The sequence below is a fragment of the Halichoerus grypus genome, chromosome 5 (assembly GCF_964656455.1).
Source record: "Halichoerus grypus chromosome 5, mHalGry1.hap1.1, whole genome shotgun sequence".
NCBI lineage: Eukaryota > Metazoa > Chordata > Mammalia > Carnivora > Phocidae > Halichoerus > Halichoerus grypus.
The window spans coordinates 36,969,366-36,995,566 of NC_135716.1; the positions used below are offsets into that span (position 1 = coordinate 36,969,366).

The 26,201-nt window shown below is 35.6% G+C and overlaps 1 protein-coding gene across 3 annotated transcripts in view; it reads right to left on the bottom strand.

The window, feature by feature from the left end:
- VPS13B (vacuolar protein sorting 13 homolog B) overlaps positions 1-26,201 on the bottom strand; it is a 741,629-nt gene that overhangs the window by 386,493 nt on the left and 328,935 nt on the right. For all 3 annotated transcript variants that reach the window (XM_078072177.1, XM_078072178.1, XM_078072179.1), the window contains one exon: positions 4,758-4,885. In XM_078072177.1, coding sequence (XP_077928303.1) covers positions 4,758-4,885 — 128 coding nt within the window. The remainder of the gene's footprint in view (positions 1-4,757; positions 4,886-26,201) is intronic.

Here is a 26,201-nt window from a genome sequence, read left to right on the forward strand (position 1 = left end):
GAAGTAGAACCACCTCTATTTTGATTCCTATTAGGTCAAGGGCTACATATCTAAGTATGATACACTGAGAATAAACCAATAAGGTAGAAATTATTTGGTATTCTTATTTTAATAAATGAAATGACTGTCATGCATTTTATGGAAGTTCCAAGTTTATGTGCCATTTGAAAAGATGTATGCCTTTGGATACCCCCAACCCATCTCCCACATGTAAGGTTTGGTAAACTTAGATTCTTCTAATTTGTATTCTATATAACTGTGATCACAACTTAGTTAAAAAGAAGAGACTAAGATAGGTTTCACTTACACATTAATCTGAACACTTTAATTAGCGACTGTCTATTGTATAGAACCCTTTATAAATGCTTTAAAATGTTATACCATATTTTCTGTACTTTTAAATAACATTCTTATTTCCTATTACCAAATAATATGTTTTCATTCCTTTAAAACTGAAACTTTAGTGATGATTGTATTTTGTAAAATTTCTAAAGAATGAAATGTTCCCTGTATGAATTTTATTCTTCAGAAAACAGTTCCAAATAAATACAAATACGAAGGAACATTTCAGGTTATATTTTCATTCACTTTTTCTTTTATTCATGCATTCTTTAAAACCTCACATGAACTGAAAGTCAGGAATACAGAGACAAAAGACATAATCCCAGCACTTAAAAAACTTGAAACAAGAGGGTTTTATTTATTTTTATTTTTTAAAGATTTTATTTATTGATTTGACTGAGAGAGAGACAGCGAGAGAGGGAACACAAGCAGGGGGAGTGGGAGAGGGAGAAGCAGGCTTCCCGCTGAGCAGGGAGCCTGATGCGGGGCTCAATCCCAGGACCCTGGGATCATGACCTGAGCCGAAGGCAGACGCTTAACGACTAAGCCACCCGGGTTTTAAAATACTAATAGCCTTACAGAGTTTTCACTAGAGCATATAAGGTCTGTAATGTCAGATACTTTGCCTATTTTGTTTATAGTCTCAGTACATAGTACAGTGTCTAGCATGTACTAGGTACTAAGTAATTATTAAATAAGTAAACACAATTATTTTTATTAGCATCAAATATGGATATCAATTAAAATAATTGTGTAGTGCATGTTGTTCATCACTTCATTCTACAGAGACAACCTAGTAGAGTAATTCATAAAACTGACATGTCAGCTAGATGGGTTCAACTCCAGCTGTGGAACCTCTGACAAGCTGTTTAATCTCTCTATGACTTCAGTTTCCTCATCTGTAACTTTATATCAGCTCTGATATAAAGATGCAATGTATTAACTCTCACCTGAAGGTTTGCTAAATAAAATAAAGCCAATGAACATACACTGATTATTTCCTGTATGTCAGATCCATATATTAGCTCTCGTGGATTCATAAGAGATGTTCACAGTCTCTTTATTTAAAAAGACTTATGCTTATGATATAACTATTTATGTATATAGAGACCACCAAAATATGCAGTATTCCATTTGCACTATAACAAATATATTAACTATTGCCCAAATCACAGTTTTCATATTGTATAAATTCTTAATACACTATGAAAGCATTTGGGGTGTATCATATATAGTAGAAATCTAAATATACCCAGGTTAGGGCTTTAAGTTAAAAACCTCAAAAGTGAAGCTTAGTTGTCTTCTTTTCCAGATTGTTACAAATCCACATTTTCCCATAAATATCTGCCAAGAGAAAACATGAAAAAATGCCTATATTTGAATTCCAGACTTCCTCCTTCTAACAAACTACCATGCAACTGCGGTCACTTTCTCAATGCCTATAAATAAAAATATGACCCTTGCAAAATGTTAAGCATTAAATGTAAAAAATTACTTTACAATTAAGGTGGTTGGTAGTTGATCTATCTAGCCTCAAATGCTTACCCTTGTTTAATCGTGGAGATAGGCCAAGAAGTTCACTGGATAGGGAGAACAAGTGTATCATGCAATATGATTACTGCATCACTGATCACATTCTATATGTAACTTCTTGGGAGAGAGAGAATTCAATTGGTCTAGCCCAACTAGCTTATGGGACCTGAGACACTTTGACACATCAAAATTAAGGAATGTAGGAAGTAGCTCTCTAAAGGAATAACAGATCATTATTAGCAAAAGAAGGAGACCAAGACTTAGTATGGAAAAAAAGTGTCCACTCTATTATACAGTCCACTCAGAAAGCTTTAGAAATGACAAAAAAAAAGCACCTAGAAAATGCCATATAACAGAAACATGATCTTCAATGTAAAAAAATGGAGTTTGGCAAAAACTAGGGCAATGTTTTTCTTTATTAGTGAATTCTAGGCCAGAATATTTCTATTTTGTCAACTGCATGTCGTTGCCAATCATGTGCTTCTGGAATAAAATGCAGCTTTTTGAAGTATAATAGATAAGATCTTTGCTGATCAGCCGATAGAGAAAAATTGCAAAGAACCGAGTTTATGCTAATCTTTCGAGAAAAAGGCCCCCAAACCAAGTTCACATTTAAAAAAATTGTTCAAGGGGCGCCTGGGTGGCTCAGTCATTAAGCGTCTGTCTCCAGCTCAGGTCATGATCCCAGGGTCCTGGGATCGAGCCCCGCATCAGGATCCCTGCTCTGCGGGGAGCCTGCTTCTCCCTCTCCCACTTCTTCTGCTTGTGTTCCCTCTCTTGCTATGTCTCTGTCAAATAAGTAAATAAAATCTTTAAAAAAAATTGTTCAAGACTACATAAAGTACTATAACATAATCCATTAAGGTGAAATGTGGAAGTTACTTTTCCCACTGAAAAACAAATAGGTTACAGTGAATATTGTTTATGTCTAAATGCAAGATATGTCTAGCGTAAGTAAAAGAGAACATGGGCTTAGCAAATATCAACTTTGGCTGCAAAATCAATTTTCCAGAAATTCTGATTCCAAACACATTTACTTGCTCAAACTTCCACTAAAAGAATAATCCTTTGATGGTTTCAAGTATGATGTTCTGTTTTATCTGATGACAACTTCAGGGTTTTCTGTTTGATATTTTGGTTCATAAAACATCTTGGAAAATGGACACCACTATTTTAAAAGCTCAGAATTTTAGGGCCTAGATTTTAATCATTTAATCAGAATCAAGTTTTATCTTTAAACCTTTCCAGAACACATTAACATGTGGAAATGTCTAAATATACAGCATGCATAATACAGAGCTGGGACTAGGAATGAGGCAAGCAAGTGCCTTCATATACAAAATAACCTATACAAGATATAATGGTGCCTTCATATACAAAATAACCTATACAAAGATATACTCCTGTAATTACATGTTAATTTATACCCAGTAAGTTTAGTCAAATGAGGAACATCAGTCTAAACTGCACCCATAAAAATGGTTAACAGCAAATTTTATGTTAAGTGTATCTTAACCACAATTAAAAATTTTTAAAAGAAGAAAATGAGGAACATCAGTATCTCTACTTATAACTGATCCATAATAATGTATAAAATTAAGTTTATTGTTGGTGACAAAGCTAATGAAGGCACTATATCATTATAAGCCAAGCAAAAGAACCAAAAGAATCCCACAAGAATGTCAGAACTGGAAATAATCTTAAACATTATGTAACCATTTCATATTGCAGATAAGCAAAGTCAAGTGCATAGTTAAGATTCAGAGTTTGATACTGCTAAGTACTGGTTCCTTGAAATTCTACATACCCTTGACTTACATGAACTGTCTGACTTTTCCTTCTACATTTCTGATCTCTCTCTCTCACAGCTGGCTTCAAGGACACTTTCTCTTTTACTGTCTACTTTAGACATGGTATCCCCTTGGCTCTTTCAACTTTACATATTTTTTGGGATGATCAATTCTCCTGGTTTTAACCATCTGTAAATGTTTCCCAAAATTCTATCTCTACCGTGAATCTCTTCCTTAACCTCCAAATATGAATATCCTATGGTCTAAGAGAAGACTGGCTATCTCACAGGTATTTCAATGCAGGCATAAATTAAACTCCCTCTTTGCTCCTAACTCTGAAAAGTTGCTTCTTTTACCATTTCATGGCATCACTCTCCACCCAAAGGCTACAACTGGCCCCTGGAACACCACTTGGACAGCCTCCTTCCTCTCATTCCCCAAAACCAACAGTCACTAAGCCATGCTGATCTTATCTTAAATATCTCAGGGATGACTGTCCAACTTGGCCTATTGTCTAGTGTTTTCTGATTTGTATATTGAACATTTAAAATCTTTTAAATAATGTTTAAAATAAAGAAACAGTAGAATGAATTTTTTTAAGCAACATCTCAAAATTTGTGTATTTTTATAACTTTATCAAGGAGAACACATAATATGTATTTCATATGATTCTGTTAACATGTAAAGTGTGCCAAGAATTTTCCTCTAAGTTATATAAGTGAGATGGTATACACAAGTGTTAAGAGTGAGGTTACTTGGGGAGCCTGGGTGGCTCAGTTGTTAAGCGTCTGCCTTCAGCTGAGGTCATGATCCCAGGGTCTGGGATCGAGCCCTGCATCGGGCTCCCTGCTCGGCAGGAAGCCTGCTTCTCCCTCTCCCACTCCCCCTGCTTGTGTTCCCTCTCTTGCTGTGTCTCTCTCTGTCAAATAAATGAATAAAATCTTTAAAAAAAAAAAAAAAAAAGAGTGAGGTTATTTTTTTACCAATATTAAGTGTTACCAGTGAGATTATTTTTTACCAATATTTAAGGTGCTGAAAATTATAAAGGATTATAGAAATTAAAACCATGGTTATTTCTAACTTTCATTTTACCTGTAGCGTGAGACTCTTTACTGCATTCCATACTACTCCAATAAATTCTTTCATTCTCTCTTCAGGACTTCTACAGCCTTCAGAGAGATTCAGCATGGCTTTCACAGGAACTGACAATGGCCGGGATTCTAAGTATAAGAATAGTTAGTTAACACACATGTACTTTACTGTTTCACAAAAATATACAGAAAATATTTCCATGATTATTTCTTTCCTTGCTTAATACCTCTAAATGAGATTACAAAATACTATATTAGATCATTTTATCTTATAGAATTACTGATTTTTAAAACTATTCAAAAATAAGCAAAACTAATCTGTTAAAAGTCAGGAGCATGTTGGTTACTCTTGTCAGGAATTGGTGACTGGGAGGGGACACTGTAGAGCAATGTTATAATCTAATATTCTATTTACTGAATACATGGATATAGCCACTTCACAAAAATTCATTCAGTCATAACCTAACAATTTGCCCATTTCTTAGTATTAAGATAATACTGAAATAAAAGCTTTACTTGAAAAAAAGAAAAGGAAATTCAACAACAAAACATTTGATTATCCAAAATTGATAAGAAACAAGTCTTCCTACATGTGAATTCTCCTGATAACAAAAGCTTATCTATAGACTCTCTCTTAAAAACTGATTTTAAAAGTAACCAAAAGAAGTATGTGATTACATAAAAGGCAGATTTGATGATTAACAAAACGTGATATTCCACTCCATATAGCATGTTATTAAAAATTCTATCTAAATTATAAAAATCAGAGAATCTCAATAATTTTAATGTAAACTTTCAGAAATTACTCTTAATTTAATAATAATTTATAACAATATGCATTATTTCCAAATAGATCCATATATATTTTATACACTATATGTTAATGCAAACATATAATTCGTATGTACCATTTTAGGTACTTTTTAAGTAGCATTAAATAAATAAATCAGATCTTGCTCTTTAAGAATTTGATTATATTAAGTTTGATGGTCCTAAAATTCTCTCCAAAGTAAATGCTACCATATCACCACTACGTGAACTACAGTTGGTGTATTTCAACTCATTCTTTCCCTATCTTCCCAACTTGGTTTATTCACATTTATATTAGATTAATAATACCTTAAGGGCATGGAGCATAAACCTTTTTTCCTCATACTTATAAACCCAAGTCTACCACATTATGCCTGTTAGAAATTCAAAGAATGTTTATTTAAAAAAGGAGTTTGGGAGAGATCCATGGAGATATTTGGGAGCAGAGCATTCTAGGCAGATAAAACAGTAATGCAGAAGTCCTCAGATGTGCACTTAGGATTTTCTTTCTTTTTTTTTTTTGTTTAAGATTTTATTTATTTATTTGAGAGAGAGCAGTGGGGGGAGGGGGGCAGAGGGAGAAACAGACTCCCCTCTGAGTGTGGAGTCTGACATGGGACTTGATTCCAAGACCCTGAGATCCTGAGCTGAAGGCAGACCCTTAACCAACTGAGCCACCCAGGTGCCCCGCTATGTACTTAGGATTTTCAAGAAACAGTATAGAAGCAATGATGGACACAACAAAGTAAAGAGTGACAGAAGTAGGAAATGAAGTCAGAGCTATAAGTAAGGACCAATCATACAGAACTTATATAGATCATGGGAAGAAGATTGGCTTTTGCTTTGAAGAAGCTAGGATATGATAATGGATTCTAAATACAGTCATAAAATTATTGGACATATTTTAAAAGAATTCCTCTGGCTACTCTGCAGAAAAATAGCCTACAAGTATTAAAACAGGAAGACAATATGTGAGAGATGGTGGCTGCAGTAAAGGTACTAAGGAGTGATGAAATTCTGTATCCACATAAAAGCTACAGCCAACTGGACTTACTGATGTACTACAAATACATTAAGAGAGAATGGTGAAGAAAGGATGACTCCAAGGTTTTAGGTTGCAGCAGATGAAAGAATGGAGCTGTAGGAGAAACAGAATCGAGAGGGGAAAAAACCTTAGTTTTTTTAGCCCTATCAAGTTGAAATTCCCATTAGTTCAAAAGAAGGTGTCAAGTGAAAAACAGATCAACAACTATAAAGAATGGAAAAAAATATGAACAAACAATTCACAGAAAAATATAATTTGGCCAATAAACTAAGAGTGCTCAAACTTGCCAACAAACAAATAAAAGTTAAGACAAAATCAGGTATTCTCTTCAATGGTCACACTGGCAAACATTTTAAAGTATCAGTTTGTATGTTTATAAAATCTGTCGTTGAAGCCTCTTGTGAGAATTTTTCATGTACTGGGAATATAAATAAGTATGGTCTAAGAGTAGAATTGCAAGAGATGACAATTTGTAGTTATCAAAATTTAAACACACATTATTATTCTTCAAAATAATCCTATTTCTAAAAATCTATGATACAGAAATACTGTAACAGTAGATGACTGCACTGAAGGAAAAAGTAGCTCAGCCACAAAAGCAGGGTGTACACAATGTATATAAGGGACACCCTTGAAGCTTCAGGTTTTGGTGAGCAGGGAACACTGCACTGCAGGGCATTACAGGACCTATTCATCATAAGGCCATTACCTTCAAGAGCAAGAGACATAGCTGACTTTTCTAACACACAGAAATAGACACAGATAGACAAAATAAGGAGACAAAGGAATACGTCCCAAATGAAAGAATAGGACAAAATAACAGCAACACACCAAAGCAAAATGGAGATAAGTAATATGCCTGATAGAGAATTTAAAGTAATTATCATATAAAGACACTCATGGGACTTGAGAAAAGAGTGGAGGACATCAGTGAGACCCTTAACACAGAGATTAAAAAAAAAAAAAAATCAGAGAAGAACAAAATAAATGAAATTAAAAATACATTACATGTAATAAATAGTAAGCTAGAGGAAGCAGAAGAATCAGTGACCTGGTGGACAGAGTAATGGAAAGTAGTCAAGCTGACCAGGTGAGAGAGAAAAAAATTATACAAAATGAGAACAGACTTCAGGAATGAAATGGCACCATCAAGCAAATAACATCTGCATTATAGAAATCCCAAAAGGAGAAGACAGAGAAAAGAGGGCAGAAAATGTGTTTGAAAAAAATAATAGCTAAAAACCTCCCAAATTTGGGGAAGGAACTAGAAATCCAGATCAAGGATGCATAGAGAGCTCTGAACAAAGTAAACACAAGGAGGTCGACACCAAGGCACATAGTAATTCATATCGCTAACGCCAGTGGTAAAGAGAATTTTAAAAGCAACAAAAGAAATGAAAACAGTTACATACATGGGAAATACCATACATTTATCAACTGATTTTTCTTCAGAAACTGCAGGCCAGAAGAGAATGGCATGATATATTCAAAGCACTGAAATGAAAAAATCTGCAAATAAGAATACTCTATATAGCAAGGCTACCATTCAGAACAGAAGGAGAAAGAGAGTTGCCCAGACAAACAAAAGTTAAAGGAATTCCTCACCACTAAACCAGTCCTACCAGAACTGTTAAAGGGGACATTCTGGGTGGAAAGGAAAGACATAGTAAGATTAAGAAAAGAAGGAAGCACAAAAGCAGTAAAAATGAATATACCTGTAAAAATTAGTCAAGGGACTCACAAAATAAAAAAATGTAAAGTATGATACCAAATACTTAAAATGTGTTGGGGAGAGAAGTAAAGACTGGGTTCCCTCTCTCGCTGTGTCTCTCTCTGTCAAATAAATAAATAAAACCTTTAAAAAAAAAAAAAAAGACTGGGCTCAAACTTAAGCAACTATCAACTTAATATGGACTGCTATATGCAGAAGATCTTCTATACAAACCTACTGGTAATCACAAATCAAAAACCAGTAATAGATAAGCAAAAAATAAACAGTATACTACCAAAGAAATCCAAATAACCATAAGAGAATAGAGCAAGGGAAGAAAGGAACAGAAAAGAACTACAAAACCAAATGTTAAAAAAGGTAACAAAATGACAATACATATCTATCAATAATTACTTTGAATGTAAATGGACTAACCACTCCAATCAAGCCATAGTGTCATGTAATAGACTAAAAAAAACATCCATCTACATGCTGCCTACAAGAGACTCATTTCAGACCTAAAGACACATACAGAGTGAAAGTGAAGGGAATAAAAAGCATTTATCATGTAAATGAATGTGAAAAGAAAATCAGGGTAGCAATACTTATATAATAGGCTTTAAAACAAAGACTGTAACAATAGGCAAAGAAGGACACTATATAATCATAAATGGAACATATCAACAAGAAGATTTAACAGTTTTAAATATTTATGCACCGAACATGGAAGCATCCAAATACATAAAGCAGTTCATAACAAACATAAAGGCAATAATCAACAGTAATACATTAATAGTAGGGGACTTTAATACCCCACTTACATCAATAGATAGATCATCCAAACAGAAAATCAACAAGAAAAAAGTGGCTCTGAGTGACACTGAATCAGATGGATTTTAACAGATATATTCACAACATTCCATCCTAAAATAGCAGAATACACATTCTTTTCAAGTGCACATGGAATATTCTCCAGAAACAATCACATATGAGGCCAGAAAACAAGTCTCAACAAATTCAAAAAGACTGAAGTCATACGATGCATTTTTCTGTCCACAACGCTTTGAAACTAGAAATCAAGCACAAGAAAAAAATGTGCAAAGAGCACCAACACATGGAGGTTAAATAACATGCTACTAAACCATGAATGGGTCAAACAGGAAATCAAAGATGAAAGTAAAAAAAAAAAAAAAAATGAAGACAAATGAAAATGAAAATCCAAAATCTTTGAGAAGAAGCAAAAGCTGTTCTAAGAGGGAAGTTTATAGCAATATAAGCCTACCTCAAAAATCAAGAAAAATTTCAAATAAATAGCCTAACCTTACACCTAAAGGAGCTAAAAAAGAAAAAGAAAAACAAACAAAACTCAACACCAGTAGAAGGAATGAAATAATAAAGATTAGAACAGGAAATAAATGAAATAGAAACTAAAAAAACAACAGATTAATGAAACCAGAACATGTTTCTTTGAAAAGATCAAAATTGATAAGCCTTTAGCCAGACTTAAAAGAGAGAGAGAGAGGACTCAGATAAACAAAATTAAAAAGGAAAGAGGAAAAATAAAAACTGACATCACAGAAACACAAAGGACTGTAAGAGAATATTGTGGAAAATTATATGCCAACAAATTAGGAAACCTAGAAGAAATGGATCATATCCTAGAAATACATAACTTCTCAAAATTGAATCAGGATGAATAGAAAATATGAACAGACCAATTACCAGCAATGAAACTGAATCGGTAATCAAAAAACTTCCCCAAAACAAAAGTCCAATACCAGATAACTTTACAGATGAATTCTACCAAATATTTAAAACCTATTCTTCTCAGACTATTTCTCAAACCAGAAGAGAAGAGGAAAGAAAACTCCCAAATTCATTCTTTGAGGCTACCAATATCCTGATACCAAAACCAGATAAAGATGCTACAAAAAAAAGAGAACAACAGGCCAAAATCTCTGATGAACATAGATGTAAAAATTCTCAACAAAATATTAGCAAAACCGAATCCAACCATACATTTAAAAAACTATCCACCATGGTTGAGTGGGATTTATTCCTGGGTTGCGAGGGTGGTACAATATTCACAAATCAATAAGCATGATACATCGTATCAATAAGAGAAAAATAAAACCATATGATTATTTCAATAGATGCAGAAAAAGCATTTGACAAAGTACAACATCCATTCATGATAAAAACCCTCAACAAGTAGACTTAAAAGGAACATACCTCAACATAATACAGGCCATAAATGAAAAACTATAGCTAAAATCATACTCAATGGTGAAAAAAGGAGAGCATTTTCTCAATGGAGGAAAAACTAAGGTCAAGAATAAGACAAAGATGTCCATTCTTACCACATTTGTTCAACATAGTACTGGAAGTCCTAGTCACACCAATCAAACAACAAAAAGGAATAAAAGGGATCCAAATTGGTAAGGAAGAGGTAAAATTCTCACCAAAAACCTACTAGAACTAATAAATGAATTCAGTGAAGTTATAGTATACAAAATTAATGTGCAGAAATCTGTTGCATTCCTATATATTAATAATGAAGTGGCAGAAAAAGAAATCATGAAAACAATCCCATTTACAATTGCACCTAAAATAATAGAATACTTAGGAATAAACGTAACCAAGGAGGTGAAAGATCTATACTCTGAAAACTATAAAACACTGATAAAAAGAAATTGAAGAGGACACAAAGAAATGGAAAGACACTCCATGCTCATGGATTGGGAGAACAAACATTGTTAAAATGTACATACCATCCAAAGCAATCTATAGATTTAATGTAATCCCTATCAAAATATCAACAGCATTTTTCATAGGACTAGAACAAATAATCCTAAAATTTGTGTGGAACCACAGAAGACCCTGAATAGCCAAAGCAATCTTGAAAAAGAAAAATAAAGCTGGAGGTATCCGATTTCTAGACTTCAAGTTATATTACAAAGCTGTAGTAATCAAAACAGTAAAGTACTGGCACAAAAACAGACACACACAGCAGAATAGAAAATCCATGAATTAAAAAAAAGAAAAAGAAAATACAGAAATAAACCCACAATTACATGGTCAATTACTCTTTGACAAAGCAGGAAAGAATATCCAATGGGAAAAAGACAGTCTTTTTAACAAGTGGTACTGGGAAATCTGGACAGCAACATGCAAAATAGGAAACTGGACCACTTTTTTACACCATACACAAAAATAAATTCAAAGCAGATTAAAGACCTAAATGTGAAATCTGAAACCACAAAAATCATAGAAGAAAGCACAGGCAGTAATTTCTCTGATATGGGCCATAAGAGCATTTTTCTACATATGTGTCCTGAGGCAAGGGAAACAAAAGCAAAAATAAACTATTGGGACTACTACATAAATATAAAAAGTTTCTGCACAGCGGAAGAAGCAGTCAACAAAACCAAAAGGCACACTACTTATTGGGAAAAGATATTTGCAAATGACATATCTGATAAAGGGTTAGTATCCAAAATATATAAAGAAAGAAATTATACAACTCAACACCCAAAGAAACGAATAATCCAATTAAAATGGGCAGAAGACATGAACAGACATTTCTCCAAAGAAGACATCCAGATGGCCAACAGACACATGAAAAGATGCTCAACGTTATTCATTATCAGGTAAATGCAAACCAAAATTACAATAAAATATCACCTCACACCTGTCAGAATGGCAAAGATCAAAAACACAAGAAACAACAAGTGTTAGCAACCATGTGGAGAAAAAGGAACTCTTGTGCACTGTTGATGGGAATGCAAACTAGTGTAGGTTCTGTAGAAAACAGTATGGAAGTTCCTTAAAAAATTAAAAAGGGAAATATAATCTGGTATAGATTATATAGATCTATATATCTATAATATATATAGATACTCTATAATCTGGTAATAGCACTACTGGGTATTTACCCAAAGAATATAAAAACACTAATTCAAAAGGGTATATGCACTCGTGTTTATTGAAGCAATATTTACAACAGCCATATTATGGAAGCAGCCCAAGTGTCCATCAATAAATGAATGGATAAAGAAGATATGGTGTGCACACACACACACACACACAAAATGGAATATTATTCAGCAAAAAGAAAGAGTGAAATGTACAATTTGCAATGACATGGATGGAGCTAAAGAGTATAATGCTAAGCGAAGTAATTCAGAGATAGACAAATACCATATGATTTTACTCATATGTGGAATTTCAGAAACAAAACAAACAAGCAAAGGAAAAAAAAAAGAGAGACAAACCAAAAAATAGGTTCTTAACTACAGAAGACAAACAGATGGTTACCAGAGGGGAGGTGGGTAAGAGGATGTGTGAAATAGGTGAAGGGGATTAAGAGTACACTTATCTTGATGACCAGTGAATAATATATAGGTACTGCACTTGGACTTAACTTGAGTGTTTCAGCAGTCCCATTTACCATAATAGTTAAGGAAAGCAATTTAATCTAAATGTCAGAAATTAATAATGCTATTATCTAATGTCAACAATACTGTTCACTTTAAATGCTGTAATGTGTATAAAAATATTTCATGAATGTACTATAAATATAGGAAAATGATGATGAAAAAAATTGACTATAAAGTGTAGAAAAGAACTCAAAAGTTACCAGATCTGAAACACAAGTACCCTTCTCTTCTATCACAATCAACCTGTTGTTTTAGTTCTACCTTAAATACCATTTACTCTGAAAAAAGGTCAGTGATTTCCCCAAATTAGATTTGGTCCTTCCTCTATCATCTCACAGAATTCTGATATAATTCTGTATAACATTTTAATTCTTGATGGGATTGCATTAAACATCTGAATATTTGTCTCTCCAAAAGGAGCAGTATAGTGATATGTTATAATAATAAAGGTAGCAGTTAAAGCTTGAACTTTGAAGATATATTCTGAGTTCTGCCCTCTAATCATCGTACTCTTCCAATAAGAAATAATCTTATGTTCGTATTAATGAAACACCAATTAGATAAAATTGGCTGAAAAATCATAAAGCTAAAAGTTCCAAGCCAAATAATAAATGACCATATATTTTTGCTTCAACGTATCAATCGATGATTTACATGAGAATGTTCTTTTTCCTTCTTAAGGTTGAACTGGTACCTGGTAACAATTACTCAAAGTCAGTATGTCAAAAATCCCTGTTCCTATTTTGAGGGTTTGAGTAATGATGCCAATGGTTAAATGGCAACTCTAAGTATCCTTCATGATATTAAAGAGTCAAAAAATATTTGTTCAGCTACAACAATATAATTCATTTCTGATAGTAAGTACTTCTCAGAATTTAGCCTTGTTTTGGATTTTTATCATCTGCTGTGTAAAAGCCCTAAAGGGGTGCTATCACAAAAGTAGGTCAGGTTTAGTAATTGGTCAATAAAGGAGAATGACTTCTAATAAGACAGTAGCAACAATAAAAAATTCCTATAGCATTGTTTCTTTAACCTTAAGACATCTGACCATCAATTTATATGTTTATGCACTTTATTCATCATAATGCTAAGACAGTATTCATTTCACTGAAAGGGCAATCCATGATTCCTCTATTTCATGTAGCAGCCTGAAATATTATAGTGGCTTACTCAGTTAATATTGGTTGATTCAATCAATTGATATAATTTGAATCGTAGTTGACATACAGTATTAGTTTCAGGTGTATAACATGGTGATTCGCCAATTATATACATTACAGTATCTTTTTGAAAGATAAAAAATCCTATGTGTACTTTGTTGAAATCTTTCCCTAATAGCATATTATTTGACATTTTTGTAAAAAAAAAAAAAATACACTTTGGGGGCACCGGGGTGGCTGTTGGTTAAGTATCTGACTCGGTTTCAGCTCAGGTCATGATCTCAGGATCATGAGATCAATCCCCGCATAGGGCTCTGTGCTCAGTGTGGAGTCTGCTTCTCCCTCTCCCTCTGCTCCTCCCACCCCCACCCTTCTCTCTCTCTCTGGAAAAAATAAATAAAATCTTTAAAAAAATACAACTTTGGGACGCCTGGGTGGCTCAGTCATTAAGCATCTGCCTTCGGCTCAGGTCACGGTCCCAGGGTCCTGGGATCAAGCCCCTCATTGGGCTCCCTGCTCGGCGGGAAGCCTGCTTCTCCCTCTCCCACTCCCCCTGCTTGTGTTCCCTCTCTTGCTGTGTCTCTCTCTGTCAAATAAAATCTTTTAAAAAAATAAAATAAAATAAATAAAAAAATACAACTTTGCGTAAGACATATAGTTATGATTTATGGCTTCATGTTTATTTCAAATTTCAAACAATCACCAAGAAGCAAAGTGTGACAATCTTTATTTCTCCTTTATGTCCTAAAGGAAATCAAGCTGTTCAGACAGGTACTCATAGCCATGACATTATTATGCCAAGGGATAACTGCCTTAAACAGAGCTGAATTACATAAAAGGAAATTTAAGGTAAAAACAAAAAACCTCCTGAGAATAAGCCTTGCAAACTCAGGTTGTAGATCATCCTGGATAGACAGCATAAGTTAAAGAATCTTAAGCAAAAAGAGAAGATGACTACCAAAAAGAATCCATAAAGGAAATCAAGGCTTCCTAAAAGATAAGGAGGGGAGAGTTGCATGCTCAGAAAGGAGAGAAATACTTCAGTAGGACTTGAAGCAGGACTATGGGGTTGGTTCATTACAAGTTCAGAAAGCTAAAGACCGAATGGAGAATACTAGGCTATCTAGAGTGGCACACTTTCTAGGTTTCTATGCAGAATTTGAAAGAGAAAGAAGGGTGACCTCTTTCAGAAAACAAATAGTGACATGCAGTATCACATTTCATTATCTTGTTCACAAAGACATCATAAAAGACAAGGATAAAGTCTGTTAGTTTTTCATAGGCTTAAGGTGTTCTTTTGCTGATAAATGGTCTATTTTTAGAGATACTTTTATTACAGAACTAATATATGTTAATATTTGGTGAAATACCAGCAAGTGCACTTAGCAGCGAAATAAAGGGGAGGGGGACAGAGGGAGGGAGGGGGAGGGAGGACAGGAAGGAAGGAAGGAAGGAAGGAAGGAAGGAAGGACGGAAGGAAGGAAGAAAGGAAATTAAAATATCCCATAATTTCAACATGCAAAAAAAAATCATCCCACACTGTTTAAGGAGCCTGCTATGTATTAGGGACTATGTTACAAACTGGGAATACCACAGTGAACAAAATAGACATGGCCGGGGCGCCTGGGTGGCTCAGTCGTTAAGCATCTGCCTTCGGCTCAGGTCATGATCCCAGGGTCCTGGGATCGAGCCCCGCATTGGGCTCCCTGCTTGGCGGGAAGCCTGCTTCTCCCTCTCCCACTCCCCCGGCTTGTGTTCCCTCTCTCGCTGTGTCTCTATCAAATAAATAAATAAAATCTTTAAAAAAAAATAGACATGGTTTCAGGACTCAAGGAGCTTATGCATACAAGTGGAAGGCTTCAAGATCTAAAAAACAAAATAAAAACTCTTCAGTGGTGAAACTTCAGACAACTAATGGGATAAATATATTTATGTAAAAGCTTCCTCAAAGCATAAACTGGCAACCAGGAAACCTAGGTACCACCTTTTTTTCTACCAATGCAAGATATGTGATCTTAGAATCACTTCAGCTATTTAGGTTTCAGGTTTCTCATCCATCACTCGAGAGAGAGAAGCATTAAAGGCTGCCTCCATCTCAGAGGAAAACCATGGTATGGGGCAGCCATTGTGCTACCTATAAAGAAAGAAGAAAGGAGAAATAAAGTAAAGGGAAGGAAAGAAAGGGGAGAGAAGAGGAAGGGAAGAGAGAGAAAGAGAAAAGGAATCACTCAGTGACATCATCTTGTCATAAGTAGTAAAGCAAAGATATGAATGTCTCTAGAATCTGCCCTTCAAGTTATATACAGCTTACCACACTGATCCACCAGGACTATGAACATTCTTTCACCCTGGTCTTAATTCCAAAATAAAACAAACAACAACAAGTTCGCACTTCCATGACTCTTAGTATGCAGCCACCCACGACCCAGCCAACACTACCACCACCAGAAGTATGAGTCCACGGCAGAAAACGAGCAAATGAAGCATCCGCAGTTAACATCATGAGATCTTAGAGGAGCATCAAGTATTTTTAAGTTGGGAGAGGCAGTCTCTTGCTTATAGCTACAACTTTTGACAAGGCTAGTATTGTTTTTCACATATCTTACAGTCAGAACTAAGTTTCAACAATGATTAAATTGTTCAAAGTGCAACTCTAAAATGACGAAGCTGTTTTTTCTGTCGCTCTGTAAATTGGTGTTGTTACTTAGCATTTGTCTTTCATAAATACCTTCACACTGCTTCTCCTTCTGAAGTGAAGTCTTAACCTGAACTTTGATCTTTACAGTTTTAAGAGCTCAGAGAGAACCTAAACATAAAATAACCAGGGGGCTATAGAAAAGTAAGTGAGAAAACTTTGCTTAATCAGATCACTACTAGAAACTGAATGTTCATATTTATGTTTTGGAAAGCAAAAGGAGAAAAAGGGAAAGAAAGGAGGGGAAGGAAGGCAGAAAGGAATCTCATTCATCATAAACTCAAAAATTTTATTCAATGTCCATTTACTATACTATGCCCTTTATCTCCATTTACCTCGGCCAACAGGAGAAGCCCAAAACCCTAAGAACATCCCTTATTGGGGCACCCGGGTGGCTCAGTCGGTTAAACTGCTGCCTTTGGCTCAGGTCATGATCTTGGGGTCCTGAGATCAAGCCCCACATCGGGTTCCCTGCTCAGTGGGAAGTCTGCTTCTCCCTCTCCCTCTGCTGCTTCCCCTGCTTGTGCTCTCTTGCTCATGCAATCTCTCTCTCAAATAAATAAAATCTTAAAAAAAAAAAAATTACCTTGTTAAAAAAAAAAACATCCTTTATGACCCAGACCCTCATCACCAAAGACCTCTGTGTAACCCCACCTGATGCCATCTCCTACTCTACAACATGGCAAGCTCTTCTGCTCTGCCCTCTAGAACTCATAATATATCATCAGCAAAAGCTCCCATATCTTCCTAAAACTTTTCTCTGAACTTACTCTCCATCTTCTTTTCACACAAATCTGAGGACACTGCTTTCTGTGAAGTCCTCTTAACTAGCTGATGCTTTCTCTGCCATACCCTGCAGAGAATTGGGCCTGGGAGTGGTTTCAGTCGCTTCCCTGATCCTCACTGCCACTTCCAATCTATTTTTGTACCTCCTCCCTAAAAAAAAGCCTCACTTTGGATTTCATGTCATCCAACCATACACCCATCACTCCTTCTTACTGAAATAATATATGTTCCTGAGGTCAGCACCCTCGTCCCTTCGTTCTTTGAAGATTTTAGCTCCAGAATCACTCTCACTCCTTGTGTCAGAGATGAGAGTCCCCATTAAACAGTCTACCTGTTCCCCTATATTACTTGGTCTGCAGCTAGGCAAGCCTGTGTGAATGATTCTGACCAATAACATACAACCTAAAGTTCGGTGGTACCTCTCTAAGCTTTACAGGCAATCAAGAGCAAGTGTGCTTTTCTCACTTCTTTCTCTTATCTGCTGGATGAATGCAGAACATCCAGAGGATCAGCAGTGGGACTACACAGCAGATGCCTGAGTCACTGCTTGGAAAATAGCTAAGACACTGTGAACACACCAATGTACTTTCCTTGAACAAGAAATCAATTCTATTGCGTCAAGATGCTGAGATTTTTCTGGTTGTCTGTTAAAGCCAGTGGAAAACACTGACTAACAGATCCTATCAGAGGAAACTGAAACACTTGATCATTGCCACCTTCTTGACACACTTCCTTAGTTCCTTCTGGACACCACTGTCTCTGTTCTACCTCACCGGCAGCTTTCTTCGTTTTCTTGCTAGTTCCTCATTTTCCAGACCTCTAAATGCTGCAGTGTCCAAAGATTCAGCCTTTGGGCCATTACTCTTCTCTACAAACATCTTTTCTTGGGTGACCTCACTCAGTGTCACGGCTTCAGGTATCCTCTACATGGAGACAATTTCCAGGAAACATTCTTGATCTAGCCTCAGAACTCCGGGCTAGTCACCCAATTGTCCACTCAACATCGCCACTCAGATATTTAACAGGAACTTCAAACTTGACATGGCCAAAGCAAAACTCTTGAGTCTCCCTCTGTCCCCACGGCTTTGCTTTTATATTCCTTCAAGTCTCAGAAAATACCAAATCCACCCTTCCAGTTGCTCAGGTGAAAATGACTGACCCTCCCCCACACTCACACACACACTATACATCCAGACAACTGGCATAATTTTACTGGCTCCATCACAAAATATATCATGACCTTACCTCCTCTAGTGATACCATCCTACCCCCTCACCCAAGTCACATGATTACAGGCATAAACTACGGCAACAAGCCACAGGTCAAGAGGTCTACCTATTTCTATACTTTCCACTCTACAGTCTATTTCAACACAGCACCCAAAGTGATACCATTAAAATAGCCAAAAAGAGTCATATCACTTCTCTAATCAAAAGCCTTGTATGGCATCCTGTATTACTCACTTTTACTAGTCCAAATCCTTACAATGACTTCTAAGTCCCTACAGGATTTTTCTTCCCCATTGTCTTTTTTTTTTTTTTTTAAGATTTTAAAATTATTTATTTATTTATTTGACAGAGAGAGAGAGAGAGAGAGAGAGAGAGCGCACAAGTAGGCAGACAGGCCAGCAGAGAGAGATGCAGGCTCCCCACTGAGCAGGGAGCCCGAAGCGGGACTTGATCCCAGGACCCTGGGATCATGACCTGAGCCGAAGGCAGAAGCTTCCCAGGCAGACCAGACCCAGGCGCCCCTTCCCCATTGTCTTTTTAACTTCCTCTTCCACTCCTCTCGCTCCTCCTGGAGCAGGCTGGTTGCCCTCCTTGCTTTTCCTTGAACATAAGAATACTGGCAAAAATACCGGGTTAAAGAACACAGAAGAAGAGGAACCATGTCCCCACCACCTTTCTCTCAATCCCCCATTTCCTCAAGTCTATAGGAAATTTCAGAAGGGTTTAGGGAATTTCAGCACAGCAAGAATAAAAGCATACTGATACCAGTCTGTGAATCTTATTATACAGCTATTCTTCCATTCTGTTGGCGTGGCTTGGAAAACACTTGAAAATGAGATAAAGGAAAATGTTAGCCTCTTCCAAAACCTATGAGCTACGGAAAAGTAAGAGTTCAATTCAGTAAGCACGACTGAGTACCTTACTTGTACTAGGACTTAAGGGGAACAAAAGATGTAGAAGACTGAGGCTGTGCTTTTAAGAGCTTACCTTTGAAAAAGGGAAATGAATGGGTAACAGACTTACTAAATGGATAGGTAGCATAGAGCTATTTTAGAAAATTTTATTATCATGTAGGAAGTAAAATAATTGTAGAATCATTGTCTTATAATGACCTTTTCACCCTGTTCTATATCACATATGTATAGCCATGGAAAAGAAGCTATTACTCATTCATAATCCTAGTAATGATTTTGGTGTCACTAGAAAGAAATACAAATATACCTTTGCAAAAGAAAAAAAAAGGTCAATTTTCAGGTTCATAAATAACCCTAAATCTGTACCCTATTTTTTGCCATTTCCATGGCTACCAACCTGCTGAAAATCTTCATCTCTGTAAAGAAGAGTAACTCACATTTCTGGAAAGGGTCTTCCTCCTTCCATTCCATCCTAGACTACTCTCAACCACAGGATACTATTCAAGAATAAACAGCATCTTAGATAGAAAATCAAAGTTCTGCATCTGGTTTTCAAAGCCCTGTATAAGCTGGTCTTGCCTCTCTGAATCTGTTCAATTTTATTTTCTACTACTTCTGCTGAAGAATCTCCACTCCAATCAATGTCTTCTCCCTATTGTTTCCATCCAAGTGAACTGCCCCCTCCTGATTATCGCACACTCTATTTAAGACTTACCTCAAGTTGTACCTCGCTAATGAAAACTTTTCCAATTCCTAAAGTCTATAATAATGGCTCCTTTCCCTAATTTTTCCTCAGTTTTGTAAAGTCTACCATACTGCACGTGACTTTTTTCTTTCCTGTTAAAACCTAAAGTTCATGAGAATAAGAGCCATGTCATCTACTACTTTCAATTTCCCAAAGTACTTAACACACAGTTAAGAACACTGTAGGAACTCAAAATTGTATTTACTGATTACCTGACTAAAGATAAAATCTAACGTCAATATCCTGGGTTATACCTGGACTACTCTTGTCAGTATTTAACATTTTAAAACATACCTGAATTTGTGATATAGTGGGAATATTCTGAAAGATTATGTGCACCAATTTAAAATGTACTGCACGCTGCTATTTCTCCTAAATAATTGATAAATATCCCTGGGAAATCTGGGAACAGACATGAAAAGTTACAGGACATCAATATATATCAATTAAAGAACTGGGGGCAAAAAAAGTTTAAGGAATGTAATATTTAAGTCCCTAAATAAAAATAAAAAGAGAGAAAAAGTTTTTATGGATTTGTGCAATAATTATTTACTAAATATTTGCTCAATGCCAGAAATAGATGTTAGATTCTGGGAAGAAAGAAGTAAACAAATCTTGGGGGAAAAACAGTTTCTTCAACGAACATTGTTGGGAAAACTGGAGAGCCATATGCAAAAGAATGAAACTGGACTCCTACATTACACCATACACAAAAACTAACTCAAATGGATTTAAAGACTTAAAACTAAGACCTGAACCATAAGACATAGGCAGTAAGCTCTGGGACACTGATCTTGGCAACGATTTTTTTGAAGCTGACACCGAAAGCAAAGGAAACAGAAGCAAAAATAAACTACTGGGACTACACCAAACTAAATGCTTCTGCACAGCAAAGGAAACCAGCAACTAAATGAAAAGGCAAATTACTCAATATGAGAAAATATTTGCAAATCATGTATCTGATAAGGGGTTAATACCCAAAATATGTAAAGAACTCATAAAAAATAGCAAAAAGCAATCTGATTAAAAAATGGACAGAAGAGGGGCGCCTGGGTGACTCAGTCATTAAGCGTCTGCCTTTGGCTCAGGTCATGATCCCAGGGTTCTGGGATCGAGTCCCACATCGGGCTCCCTGCTTGGCGGGAAACCTGCTTCTCCCTCTCCCACTCCCCCTGCTAGTGTTCCCTCTCTCGCTATCTCTCTGTGTCAAATAAATAAATGTATTTAACAAAGCTATCATTTTTTTATTAGACATTTTTTTATTATGTTATGTTAATCACCATACATTACATCATTAGTTTTTGATGTAGTGTTCCATGATTCATTGTTTGCGTATAACAACACCCAGTGCTCCATGCAGAACGTGCCCTCTTTAATACCCGTCACCAGGCTAACCCATCCCCACCCCCCTCCCCTCTAGAACCCTCAGTTTGTTTCTCAGAGTCCATAGTCTCTCACGGTTCGTCTCCCCCTCCAATTTTACCTGAAATGCAGTAAGAAATACTGAAGCGTTTTAAGCAGGGAATAAAATGATCCAATTTAGATTTTTAATAAGATGATTCTTGCTGTCATCTGAACAATGGATTAGAGTAACTAAGAACAGATGATGAGGTAATTTGGAAATGACATGAGTGAGACTCTTTAGCATATCTTTATCCTGTAGAAGAAATTTTGTGGCTCTGATTGGGGATGCAGCATATAAACAGAATGGACAGGGGAAAAAAACCACTATGAATCCAAGGTTTCATCCTTGAGTAACATGGTCAGTGGTGGTGGTGGGGAGAGGTACATAGTTGGTACAGATTTGACATTAGGCTTGAGTGGCCTGTAAGATACCTAAATTTATTTCTTTGAAGATTTATTTATTTATTTGAGAGAGAGAGAGAGAAAGAGAGAGAGAGCAGAGGGAGGGACAGAGGGATAGGGAGAGAGAGAGAGAGAAAATCTCAAGCAGACTCCCTGCTGAATGCAGAGCCCAACGCAGGGCTCCATTCAGGACCCTGAGATCATGACCTGAGTCAGAACGAAGAGTTGGACCCTTAGCTAACTGAGCCACCCAGGCGCCCCTTAAGTGGCCTGTAAGATACTTAAACAGAGATGTAGACAATTGGTTATGAGACATCTTAAAAAAGAGAGAGAGAAGAAAAGAAAGAAAACTGGTATAACAAAGCAACTCATTTAAGACAAATGTAATATAAATCATCAGTGTGAAATAAGTTTTATTATGTAAGCATGAATGGAAATACTGGATTTTAAGGTAACTTTAAGATGATTAATATCAAACAGAGAAAAGAAAAACTAAAATTACACTGCAACGTCAGCAGCTAATAGATAAAGCAATAAGCTTCACCTTTCTTGAAGCATATACCTTTCCTTTTAAAATGCAAACATAAAAAATGTGATATTTACTTTCTGAATATGTTTTATCATTTTATAGAACTTTCACATCTTACTTTATTTAAGTCTTATAACAATCCTTAAATCTGTGAGCTATTGTTAGTATACTTATTACCATATTATAAATGAAGAAAATGCAGGTGTATGAGGTTAGCTTGACATGGGAGTGGGGATAGGATCAAAAGCTAGATTTTTTGGTCCCTAGTCTACTGGTTTTTCCACCATACCTTCCTAACTTGATCTGTATCTTACACTGATCATTATTTTTGGCAACTTAATTTGGCAACATAAATTTAAGTAACTTGAAGAAAAAGTGACTTTTATATAGTTATACTATTTTTAAATTTCTAGAGTTTAGATAGTATATAAAGCTTTAAGCAACTTGCCATAGAAACTGCCATAATGCCTGAGACTTTTCACCAAAATACAAACTACATTCGATACTATCACTCTTGAAAGCCCCTTGGGAAATAATGGCTTTTTGGATTCTGCAAGTCAGCGTGACATGGCATGCAAAATTGCATCTCATGCTGAGCCAACCAGGAAAATATATGTCATCACTATGTGACATTCAGAATTTCATCTGGAAACTATAATCTTGTTCTGACTGCTAAAATGGGGGGAGGGAGGAAGACTGCATACAAAACAATTTGGTTGAATTTTTGCTGAATTCTTGCCAGTTCATGTAAAAACTACAATAACTTATTTCCAAAGAACTCTATATTCAAAAACCTTTCAATCTACTTATTAACATCACAATGTTTTCTCAAAGAACTTTAAGATTAACTGACATATTTTTAAAATCTTATAATTCAAATTAATGAATCACTAGAAAAAATTCTTTATAATGAAACAAAGTTTCAAAATTAATAAACTGTGCAAAGGAGAACAATGAAAACACTTCCTAATTCCTTTCTCCCAAATGAATAAGCTCTAGATTAAGAAACACAGAAAAACCCATTGTACGTTGTAATCTGTTTTATGCATCCCATATCTTTCTAGTCTAGATTCTTTTCCTCCTGGGCTCCTAATTCTTGTGTGCAATATGTTCATAAACCATCTACCTTATTTCTATTAAAACAGAAACCTGTGAACATAATTTAGTGTTATATAATCAACATTTTGTGTTTTAAATCTGTTGCGACTAACTGTAAAATGAAAAATTAGTAGACATAAACTGGAATGGCTGACTCACAAATTATTCCCAGGAGCCATGTTTCTGCTAGCCCTCCATTTTCTGGTATCACATCTCATGCCCCTAAACTCAGAAAGGGCTGCCATTGGGCCAATCATAGTACCTAACCTCCCTGGTCACAATGATTGTCTAAGATGTATGCACATGATCCAAGACAGGCCCAACAAAATCCTTCTTAGGTTTGTTTTCAACAGATACTAGACCAGATCTTTCCCTTTGATCACAGAGAATTAAGTATGTCAGTCCACAGGAATCACAGCCATGTACACTGCTAAGTCAAGAAACCTACGTTCAATAAAAGAAAGTTAAGTCAACAGGAAAAGAAAAACAGAGTCCTGATGGTATGCAGTCTCTATTTCTAAGTCATTCCAAGGAAAAGATCTATCTTTGCTTTTCTTACCATTTTGGTTATGCAAACCAAGAAAATATCCCTGCTTTTTCAAATTTAAAATAATTTTTAAAGTTTCTGTCTTTTGCAATCAGAGAGCCCTTTGTAATTCAGAAATGTGTCAAAAAAAAAAAAAATTTAGAAATGTGTCTTCCCGAGTAGTCACTTATCAACTAGGAGGAAAAACGGGCAATTTTTTGCTATTTTTTTTTATTTTAATTCAATTTAGTTAACATATAGTGTATTATTAGTTTCAAGGGTAGAATTCAGTGATTCATCAACTGCATATAACACCCAGTGCTCATTACATCAAGTGCCCTCTTTAATGCTCATCACCCAATTACCCCTTCCAGCAGCCCTCAGGTTGTTCCCTAGAGTTAAAAGAGTCTCTTACTGTTTGCCTCCCTCTTTATTTTATTTTATATTTTATATTTTCATTTTATTATTTTATTTTATTTATTTTTTATTTTATATATTTTATATTTTATTTTATTTTATTATTTTATTTTATTTTTTATTTTTTATTTTATCTTATCTTATTTTATTTTTCCTTCCCTTCCCCACAGGTGTACCTGCCCAGCCCTCACAATATCATTACAGCCTGCACAAGCTCCAAAATGCCCAAGCATATCATGGGGTTTACTTCCCCATTTCCCAGGCTTACTTCCTTGAGAACTATTCAAACTCTGCCTCCCTTGGCTCTCAGTCCTTCCATTATCATATTCACTGGCCATTATCCCCATGATACTCTGCCTGAACTTGCATATTTGGAGATGCTATTTTTTACTTCTCTAATCTTATCTCCACCTCCAAAAGATTTCTTCAACTACATTAGCCAATACTTTTCTCAGTTTAACCCTTGGCACTCTCCCATCGGTGTCTTATATGAGGGACTTCCTCCAGATAACCCTAAACTTCCATATAGTAACACCCTAAGACAGCAGTGAACTCCAATAATGTAGGGTACAAAACTATAAGACCATCCATTAAGCTTTTGGGGACAAATATGAGAATATCTATTCATATTTACTTTTATCTAAAAGTGAGAAAGACAGGATTTGTTAATATTTAGTAAAGTAGAATTACATTGAGGTCCTTCTCCATATCATAAGGCTACAGATAACACAATGCTAAGTATACTGAAGGAAGAGTAGACATTCAGTAACGAAAAGAAAATGGCAGGGGCCCTTCACTCTTTCACTTGTTTTCAATTAATTGTGGCATATTATAATTTATATGCATATAGTTAACTAGTTTTACAAATTTCATTCTCTACCTTTAAATTAATTCTAATTTGGATATACATTTTTTAAAGATTCCCATAAAACACACATATCCAAACATATGGATTAAAGATATCACTAATTTATTTAAAAGGAAAAAGCAACACCTTTCCATTAATTTAGAAGAATATCTTATTGATAAAAGGAAGATGGAAATTTACTAGCCTGACGTCAACAAAGACCTTGGATAAAATGGATAGGACTGAAAAATAAGTGTCTTCAGTGCACCAATGATGCCCATTTCCCTCTTAGATATAATGTATCTCAGTGAGGTGACTTTTCAATGTCAGCTACTAAAATCAACTATTAAAATAAACTGAATTAAGAACTAAACCTTGGGGTGCCTGGGTGGCTCAGTCGATTAAGTGTCTGCCTCGGGCTCAGGTCATGATCTCGGGGTCCTGCTCAGCTTGCTTCTCCCTCTCCCTCTGCAGCTCCCCCTACTTGTGCTCCCTCTCTCACGCTCTCCCTCTCTCAAATAAATAAAATCTTTAAAAATAAAAAAAAATTAAAAAAACACTTAAAGAACTAAACCTTTAAGTTTCTATAACACAGTATTAAAATTTTAAAAAACGAAACAGTATTAGTCTCACTGAAATATTGCTATATTAAAACTCTATCAGAATAAAAACATTTAAATGTTAATAA